Source organism: Uranotaenia lowii, chromosome 3 (assembly GCF_029784155.1).
Source record: "Uranotaenia lowii strain MFRU-FL chromosome 3, ASM2978415v1, whole genome shotgun sequence".
Lineage (NCBI taxonomy): Eukaryota > Metazoa > Arthropoda > Insecta > Diptera > Culicidae > Uranotaenia > Uranotaenia lowii.
Genome location: NC_073693.1, coordinates 267,123,296 through 267,133,744, shown reverse-complemented (window position 1 = coordinate 267,133,744; position 10,449 = coordinate 267,123,296). Strand labels below are relative to the sequence as shown.

The 10,449-nt window shown below is 42.5% G+C and overlaps 2 protein-coding genes across 2 annotated transcripts in view; one reads left to right on the top strand and one right to left on the bottom strand.

Moving 5' to 3' along the window:
* LOC129758177 (probable serine/threonine-protein kinase DDB_G0282963) overlaps positions 1 to 10,449 on the bottom strand; it is a 425,584-nt gene that overhangs the window by 38,912 nt on the left and 376,223 nt on the right. The gene's annotated exons all lie outside the window — the stretch shown is intronic.
* LOC129758188 (histone H1B-like) lies at positions 9,636 to 10,298 on the top strand. The gene has a single exon (XM_055755646.1). It carries the CDS (start codon positions 9,636 to 9,638, stop codon positions 10,296 to 10,298), a length of 663 nt encoding a protein of 220 aa, XP_055611621.1.

Here is a 10,449-nt window from a genome sequence, read left to right as displayed (position 1 = left end):
AATGAAATGCTATCAAAACGGCCCTTTTCAGGGCCACAAAAAGTTTTTTGGAGGAGAATGATTGATTTTTCTAGCATCAGAGTCTTCAGTATTTTGTAGTTACATGACATACAATACATGAAATCAGTATAGTACCTTGATTGTCTCAGGCAAATGATTGCTTTCGGGAAAGTTCTGTGCACTTTCATACATGAAAGATTAGGGTTTCAAATCGGATATTGAAACCAGTTCGTAAACCTACTGTTCAGTCTAGTGAGAACCATTTGTGTAAATTTCGTAAGAACAAATCTGGTTTTCTGAAAAGGCCTTAGCAAGTCTACGAATTGATTTCTTTAACGCTACACAGCAATGAGGAAATGAGACAACTTTGCGCCAATTGGTTTTTATGTAAGGAAAATGCGCATGAGTGCACAAAGTATTGAAACACGATTGAACAAACCAAAGGTTGAACCTCCCAAACTTCGACAATGTGTCGAAGGTCTTCCAGCACGGTCTTCATTGCAGACTTCTGACCGACACCCCAAAAAGGCTTAGTGCCAGCGAAAGGCACCACTTCTTGCTAAAGCAACATCAGGGTAAGCCTGCCTGATTGTTTAAAATGACTCTGTTGCAGATTTACCGAGTTTCACACAGAATTTAATCGCGTACCTCAGGTCTAACAAACGCTGTATTTTCGGCTTGCACCACTGACAGAAACACGTCGCTTGAAAATGGCTCTCCTGTTAGCTACTAACGTCCTCTATCTTCTCCAGTCAGCGCGCGCACGCTCCGAAGTATTTACAGTTGCGGCGGAAAATAATCAGTCCTATTACTTTTCGGACAAACCCTGTATATGCTCGTCCAGAATCCAAAATTTAGGTTTAACAACAGTACGCTTCTTTTGTCAGTTAACATATCATACAAAAAAAATTCTAAACGGTAATGCCTACATCGTTGTAAAAAGTTTCGCATGTCAACCCCTACTTTAAGGCATTGATCTGAACAAATCCACCAAAAAGATCAGCGGAATCTTTACTGGAAGCTTAACTCAAAGTCAATCTAATGGGATTAACTATGGTGTAAGACATCAGCGATATCTAAAGCGGCTTTGGGCTTGTTGGATGGTAATGCACGTTTTCACATTATAATCGGAACATTGCGGAAGCATCAACTTACTCTTTTAAAGTATTTTTGTCGTCCTGAAAAGGACGGTTTGGAAATGGGTAGAGACGAATCGAGTTTAAGCCTTCTTTTCGGTCTTCTTGGGCAGCAGAACGGCTTGGATGTTGGGCAAAACACCTCCCTGAGCGATGGTGACGCCCGAGAGCAGTTTGTTCAACTCCTCGTCATTGCGGATGGCCAGCTGAAGATGACGCGGGATGATACGGGTCTTCTTGTTGTCACGAGCGGCGTTTCCTGCCAATTCCAGCACCTCAGCTGCCAGATATTCCATGACAGCGGCCAGATAGACGGGAGCTCCAGCTCCGACACGTTCTGCGTAGTTGCCCTTGCGGAGCAGACGATGGATACGACCAACTGGGAACTGAAGTCCGGCACGAGATGATCGGGACTTTGCCTTTCCCTTGACTTTTCCTCCTTTGCCGCGGCCAGACATTTTGCTGAGTTGAATTTAAAGTAGCTTTTCACTAACGAGCTGACGAATGTAGAATGTTCGAAACCTTTTTTTTTTTTTTTTTTTTTTTTTTTTTTTTTTTTTTTTTTTTTTTTTTTTTTTTTTTTTTTGCCAGGAATTTACCACATTGTGGCATTCTTCCCTATTCCTATAGATTCTAGTTGTAGTGTCGAAATGTTTCTGGTCACGGCACGCAGGTCCGGCTATATGGAACAAATTGTTTCAACGGTGATCAAATCCAAATATTCCAGGAAACTGATAGTTCAACGGTACATAGGTCCGGCTTTATAGAGGAACAGAGAATCCTGATGGCATTCAAAACCGGATATTAGGGAAACAGTTTGTCCCAACGGCACGCATGTCCGGCTAATTAAGGAAACAGATTCGAGTGACGGTAGACAAATCCGGATGAATGGACAACTAGTTTAAATTTGGGATAGGAGTTTGGTACTTTTTAGAAATGTTATTAATTTTTTCTCTTCTTCTGGGCAATTGGATAAAATTTGGCGCAAATTGTCTGCCAGTTGGCAAAGGGATCTTTGATTGTCGTAGATTTGGCAGTTAACCAGTATGTGTTTTATGGTAACGGGGCAATTGCAGGCGGGGCAACTAGGGGGGTCTTCTCTATCGAGAAGGTAAGACTGAGTGATTCGTGTATGCCCGATACGAAGTCGGGTAAGTGCTGTTCTTTCTCTAGGATTAGGTCGGTCAACCCATTTTTGGGTGGTGTTTTTGACTTCCCTTAATTTGGCTGTTCGGTTTATTGCCCAGTTTTCTTCCCAGGCGAGGGACAGTCGATTACAGATGTCGCGATATGCATCTTGTTGCGGTATGGGGGTCGGTATTGGGTCGAGACTTGTGGCAAGCGAGGCGAGTCGGTCGGCAGCTTCATTGCCTGGTATGCCTGCATGACCAGGTATCCAGACAAGGGTAGCGTTCTTATTCAGGGCTTCGTTAGAGATTGAGGATATCCACGGATGCTTGATGTTACCGGCTTGAACTGCTTTCAGTACGCTAGCGGAATCTGTGAAAATAGTAGTGGGGGGGAAATGATTAGAAATGTTTAGCAAGGCGTTGAGTAGAGCATAAGCTTCAGCACTGAAGACGGAGCACTGCGATGGTAGAGCGATGCTGCGCTGGTCGAAAGGGTCGGTAATACCACATCCGACTCGCCCGTCAGCGGTTTTAGAGCCATCGGTGAAGATGTGTGATGTTGATAAATATTTGTTGTGGACTAGGCTGTGGTAAAAAGGTAAAACTGTAAGTGGGTGTTGTCCAGCTTTAATTTTGAGAGAAAGGGATAAATCAACGTGGGGTACTTTTTCAGACCAATAACGGAAGGGAGTCGTTCTTCTTTGACAGATATTTGGAAGGGAGGTGTTAGCTATTTCTGAGAGCAGGGAGTTAGTGCGGGAAATTAAAGGGACTTCATCACTGCCACCAAAGGAAAGCCATCGTAGGGATTTAGATGTAAGGGATTTGGCGACTAGATATTTGAAAGGGTACTGTCCACTTTCAGCCATGATTGAAACTATTGGGCTGGTGACAAAGGCAGATCCAATGATACGAACGCATCGATTGTACAGGGGTTCAAGTTTTTGATAGACGGGAGGACCACATCTACTTACAAAGCCCAAGCCGTATAGGGTTGAAGGAAGCATCCAGCCGTGTAGGAATCGAAACAGGGAGTCGCGTTTGGCATGACTTGGGGTTTGACTTAGGATACGAAGCATATTGATCTTATTGTTAGCATTTTTTCTGACTTGGTTGAGATGAGTTAGAAAGTTTAACTTATCATCAATCCAAACACCCAAAAGTCGGGTGCAACGTACTAGTGGGATGGTTTGACCATTCATAGTTATTGGGGGTAATTTATTGACCTTTTTCCTGTTAGGGCCAAGATGTAGGAGTTTTGATTTGTCGGGAGAGAACTGGAAGCCCATGGTTGGGGCCCACCTAGCTACCTTGTCTATGGCAGTTTGTAATCTTTGACGTGTGAGACGGGCAAAAGGAGAGATTGATATCAATAGGATATCGTCGGCGTAAACTAGAATTTTTATGTTATCGGGGATTATTTTAAATATGGAGTTTATTGCTATAAGAAATAATGTGGGAGATATCACGGATCCTTGCGGAACTCCGGTAAGCACGGATTTTGGGCTGGAGAGGGTGGCATTGACGAGGACTTGGATGGAGCGATTAGTTAAAAAGCTTTGAATATATTGGAATAGTCGATTTTCAATTCCCCATTCGCGTAAGGTGCAAAGTATTGCATTTTGATCTACACGGTCAAACGCTTTTGACAAATCCAAAGACAGTAGTTCGATATGTTGGCTTCGATTTAAGGCGTCATCTAGAATGGCTTCAAGGTGGCATAGGTAGTCATCTGTAGAGCGACCGGGCCGGAAAGCGAACTGTCGATCGTCCAATAGGTGTTTTTCATCGAGAATAGTGTTCAGACGATGGTTGACTAATCTTTCCATGATTTTGCCAGTGCAGTCGAGAAGCGTTATAGGGCGGTAGCTGTCAATACTGTTAGGATCTTTCTGGGGTTTGGGAATTGGAATAACCAGGCCTCGTTTCCAACCGTCAGGAATAAACCCCTGGTCCCATATATTATTGAATATATCTAAGAGAACTGTTTTGGCCATAAGAGACAAGTTTTTCAAGAATGGGTAACCTATATCGTCAATTCCGGAGGAGAGACCGTGAACTTTGTGAAGGGCAGAGAAAAGTTCTTGAGGAGTAAAATCGGAATTGTATGGGCTATGTATGAGGGAGGTAGGATTAGGAGAAGGGTTGGAATTGGTTGATGGGCGGTTTTGGTTGGGAGGAGGGTTAGTGTTGGAAAAGTGAGAACTGAAGGCTTCGGCAAGGAGGGAGGGATCATTTGTAAACTGTCGGTTAAGTAGAAGATGGTACTGATTTCTACGAGGTTCACCATTCAGGATTTTAATTTTACTCCATAGGACTTTGGAAGGGGTATTAGGATGAATTTCTTCAGTGAATTTCAACCAACAGTCATTTTTTGCGGTTCGTACTGCAGATCTTGCAAGGGATCTGGCGTTTTTGAAAAGAGTTAGTGCAGTGGGTTTATCAGGATGATTCTGAAGTAAACGTCTAAGAGCTCTTAGTGCTTTTCTTCGTTGCTTAATAGCATCTCGAACCTCAGGTCCCCACCAGGGGACAGCAGTTTTACCGGGAATACCGCTAGTGCGGGGAATGAATTTGGAGCCTGCTTCTAATAGAATTTCATTGAATCTCTGGATAGATGTGGTTTGGTTTAGGGAAAGGAGATGGTCAACATGATTTTGGTATTCGGGCCAGTTAGCTTCTTGATAACGCCAGCGGGGACGTGTAGCGGCTATTGGAGAGGGATGTTCAAGGTTAATCACAATAGGGAAGTGATCACTTCCCCCACAGTCGGTGAGTGCCTTCCATTTGAATTTGGATGCTAAGGAACCAGATGTTAAGCTAAGGTCTATTGCGGAGGAATTGCCTGTGTGTGGACATAGTCGGGTAGGTGACCCATCGTTTAGAATGTTAAGATAGTTGGTTTGAGCGAAATCCCCGATAAAGTTTCCCCTTCTGTCGATGTTTTTGCTTCCCCATTCAGTTGAGTGGGCATTAAAATCCCCAAGAATTATGAACGGAGTTGGAATTTGTGAAATCAGGTCTTCAATACCTTTGGTATAATCTTGGAAAGGGAGGGAGGGTGAGGCATAGAGAGAAACGACAGAAATTTTGATTGGAGCTTCAATTCTTACACATAAAACATTGAGGGTGGATTGAATTGTAACTGGTGTAAATGGAAAACCGTTTTTAATTCCTAGGCCAACGCCCCTGCTGTACGGATTGGAAGGACTTTTGTTTGATAAAAACTGATAACCTTTGATTATGTTTGGGTGAATGGCTGTATCTGGAATTAGAGTTTCTTGGAGGGCTATAGCGATTGGCGAAAATTTGGAAACTAGGAGTTGAATTTCGGGTAGACGAGTTTTGAGACCAAAGATGTTCCACTGAATGGCAAAAATGGTTGTGCTTTTATGGGTAGGACTATTGCAACTATTATGACTATTAGTGGCCATGACAAAAGATAAGAGCTAAATATGGAATACTAAATATTTGAATGCAGTGGGAAGAAAATGAGTTAAAAACACTTACCGATTGGTTGAGAGGGGGATGGGAGATGTTGTTACCTTATCTGGAACGGTCCTGGGCTTACTGGCAAAGTTGGGGATGACTGGTTTCGGAACTGGATGGCTAGGTGGAGTTCTGGTCTTTTTGTTGATAGGCGAAACCGATTCGGGAGAATCGATTCCTCTTCCGCGTTTCGGGGTGGAGGTGTTGCTGGGAGGGTCGTCGGTTGTGTCCATCGATGTGTTGCTGTTGGTATCTGTGAGTGTGGAGTCAGAATCATCGGTATCTCGGCAAATTTGGTTTTCCAGTTTTGCAATTTTGGCTTGGAGTTCCTGGTTGGTCTTGAGCAGTTCGGCGATTTGCTTTTCCAAAGTTTTAATTTGAAGGTTGTTTTCGGTTGAAGCAATGTTGTTGATACGGGCTTGGAGGTTTGATTGGGAATTGATTCGGGATTTGTATTCTTTAATGGCCTCAGAATGGGTAAGGCCGCGGTCAATTCGAATACGGATGATGCTTTGTTCTTCAAGGTACTTGGAACATGATCGGCTGGTGGTGGGATGAGGGCCAAGACAGTTGTTGCAGTGTGGTGGATTGGGGCAGTATTTGTGGATGTCAATTCCACCACAGTTGGGACAAATTGGCTGATTAGGGCATCTGGATTTGGTATGACCAAATTTTCCACACAATAGGCATTGCATGGGACGGGGGTAGTATGGTCTAGTGGCTACTCGTAGGTAGCCAAACCAGACGTGCGTTGGTGGTACTGTACTGGAGAAGGTCAAGACTAGAGTGTTGGTTGGGGTGGTTTTTCCTTCTATTTTTCGGGTGAAACGATAAACTTTCACAACTTTCTGGTCTTGCAGCGCCTCGCAGATGTCTTCCTCTTTCAAGTCGGCGACTTCGCGGCACGATACAACACTTTGGCAGGTATTCTTAGTAGGATGAGATTCCACGAAAACGGGTGTTCCGTCAATAAGCTGGTTCATTTTGAGCAGCTTATTAACTTGCTGCTTGCTTCGGACCCGTAGTAGAAAAGTTTTACCTCCATCGGCGGGGCTCACTCCTTCGATGCGACCGGCAATTTGATCGATTGATTTCGAAATGATGAAAGGATTCGAAGTCAATTTTTGATCGTTGGCTGCTTTGAGGTTGAGGTATTGTACCTCTCCGTGTTTGTCCATAGGATCCAGCCAGCTTGGCAGGGTTCTAGAGTTCCTACTGGAAGGGCCAGCAGGATCCCCCCATGGCGAAAATGCTTCCGCCATTCGGTGTTGACACTAACGCGGTCAGAAGATGAAGAAAATTTTCACAAGATGACGAGAGAATAAAACGGGTGTCGATCTATAACAGGTGAGAGAAATTCGATTCGAATTCGAGAGCAAATCCAACGAACGTCTTAACTGTAGCACAGATGAAACTGAACTGATGAATGTTCGAAACCCAGAAAAGTCGGTTCTTATATACTCTTGGACACCCCTGGGCTATGACAGGTAGAGCGATGGTGAACATAAAGCATAAAGCAGATGAGGCAATATGCTACCCTCGATGCAGCATGAATAGGGTGAAAAGAAACATAATAATATAGGGGAAAACGACGGAATCGAAAAAAACTTAAACCGTTTCGGGTGAGTTCTGCCTGTTTAAAAGCAGCTGCAACCCAAGTCGGAATCATCAGTTTCGTTTCGAATCTAGCTCAAACAACTCAACAATGGCACCGAAAACCAGCGGAAAGGCCGCCAAGAAGTCCGGCAAGGCCCAGAAGAACATCGCTAAGGGAGACAAGAAGAAGAGGAAGGTCCGCAGGAAGGAATCCTATGCTATCTACATCTTCAAAGTGTTGAAGCAAGTCCACCCTGATACCGGAATCTCGTCCAAGGCCATGAGCATCATGAACAGCTTCGTCAACGATATCTTCGAACGTATCGCTGCTGAATCCTCTCGGCTGGCTCACTACAACAAGCGCTCGACCATCACATCCCGCGAAATCCAGACTGCCGTCCGTCTGCTGCTTCCGGGAGAGTTGGCCAAGCACGCCGTCTCTGAAGGAACCAAGGCTGTTACCAAGTACACCAGCTCCAAGTAAATTGGCTAAACCGTAAATTATACAACGGCCCTTTTCAGGGCCACAACATGTATATGAGAGATGAGTTGTTTTTCTTTTCAAATTGAAGTCATTCGAATGTACTATAATTATTATTTGTTGAGCTTTTTGTTGTTGATTGTGTTCCGGAAGGCATCTATGATTTTCAATCAAAATTGACGAAGTAATAGCTGAAAATTAGCTCTTAGCAAGAAAAAACTATTTCAAATAGTATACACATAACAAAAATTTCACTCTATTTAATTTTATGCAACACAAAATACGAACATTGAAGTGCCAGTATTCCACACTAACGATATAGAATGAGAAAAAACTGACGAATTTGATTTGAAAAACATGTGATAATTGAATTTAAAGGATTATTATAAGTAACATGTTTATATTTATGCTTCAATCAAATTCACTTCCAAATCCATATCGTGTGCATTGGATGTACTTTGCCAATGATACATGGCTTTTGTTTTGCTTCTCCATCGCTAGGCAATTCGATGACCAGTCTATGATTCCTGAAGCATCCCTTAAAATTCATGCATCTGTTTTGGCTATATGTATAAGGGTTTTTTTTTATATTTAAATAATTCTGTTATCCTCGATATGTTTATTAGAATCATTGTCTTCTGAAAAGTATGAAAAATATCAGGAGCATTTCTAAAGCCAAAAGTTAAACGTGTAATTTCATAAGGTGACAATAGCTGCAATTTGGAAACAATCAAGTAAAATAATTAATTTTAAGCTTAACCTAGTCAAGCTGAAAATTATTTAATTGACTTGATTGTTCCCAAAATGCAGCTATTGTCACCTTATGAATTTACACGTTTATCTTTCGGCTTTAAAAATGTTCTTGATATTTTTCAAAAGACAATGCCTCGACTCTAAGTCGTCGAACTGGTGAAAATAAGATTTTTTTCGAACCGTGCATTATGTGTCAGCGATATTTGCTTTAATTCATATTTGAATGATTTTGTTTATACAAAATTGCTTTATCAGTGTTTTGTTCAGAAATATTGCATAACAGCACATAAGCTTACGGATTTCAATTGCTTGAATTGATGAAGAATCACGGAAGAGCATTCTTTTTTCCGAAATTTTACTAAATTTGATATCCATAATATTTATAATTTAAAACAAGCGTGTCAAAATTAATTGTCGACACTATTATTGGAAGTGAGACGGATAAAATACTTTTTGTGAGTTAGAAATGAAATCATCATTCACTTATAACTCATTGTTCTTTTATTGTTAAGTTAACCAACTTATAACTCACGAACTTTATTCAAATTATGGTCCCCTGAAAGTTTCTCGTAAAATCGTATTTTGATATGGATTAAACATGTAATTTTTTGAAAAATTTTGATGATCCATCAAGTTAACTTACCATTTCTCAATTTGAACAGTAAATCATATCAATTGTCATTGTTTCAATAGTGAAAATTGACATTTTTGATAACAACCTTCAATTTTATTGCTAAAGGATGGTATGAAACGTCGAAATTTCCTATGCCTCCGTCAACATTCAGTCTGTTCGAATGGATTTTCTAATAAGCTATTGAGTTCACTTTCAATAAATGAAATTTAAATCAATGATTTAATGTTCAAATGATAGATAAACAGTGCTTTAAAAAAAGCTTTCTTAAAATCTAAAAATGATTCTCTTCGAATGAAATAACGATACCTGCCAGTTGTCACTAGCACGGACATCAAATGCAACGGACTGCTCGGTGCTGTCATTGGCTTCATTCATAAGCTTTTCCTCGTGAAGTGTGAGCATTCTACCAAACCAAAATGACTGAAACCGAAGTTGCTGCCGCAGCTCCAGCTGCCTCTCCTGCCAAGGCCACCAAGAAACCGAAGGCTCCGAAGGGAGATAAAAAACCCAAGAAGCCATCCACCCACCCGCCAGTCAACGACATGGTTGTTGCCGCCATCAAGACCCTGAAGGAACGCAAGGGATCGTCACTGCAGGCAATCAAGAAGTACATCGCTGCCAACTACAAGTGTGATGTGGCCAAGCTGTCGCCCTTCATCAAGAAGGCCCTGAAAAGCGGTGTCGAGAAGGGCAAATTTACCCAACCCAAGGGCACCGGTGCTTCCGGATCGTTCAAGATCAAGGCTGAGGATAAGAAGCCAGCTGGCGAGAAGAAGAAGAAGGTCGCCGCCAAGAAGCCAAAGAAGGCCGCTGGGGAGAAGAAGACCGTGGCCAAGAAGCCAAAGGCCGCTGGTGCCAAGAAACCGAAAGCCGCAGCCGCTAAGAAGCCAAAGGCCGCCGCTGAGAAGAAGGCTAAGGCTGCCACGGCCAAGACCGCCAAGAAAGCCGGCACCGTGAAGAAGGCTGCTGCCCCCAAGAAGGCCGCTGCCAAGCCAAAGGCCGCTGCAAAGAAGCCAAAGACCCCCAAGAAGCCTGTTGCCAAGAAGACTGTGGCCAAGAAGGCTGCTGCCAAGAAGTAAATTATCTCTGAATTGACCAATTCATTTTAATCGACAAAATTAGTCCTTTTCAGGACTACCAGTTATGTTATACAAGAGTTTATGCAAGGAATTTTTTTCATTATTGATTTGATTTTGTTTTTATGAGGATAATGTACTTTAAGGGATATCT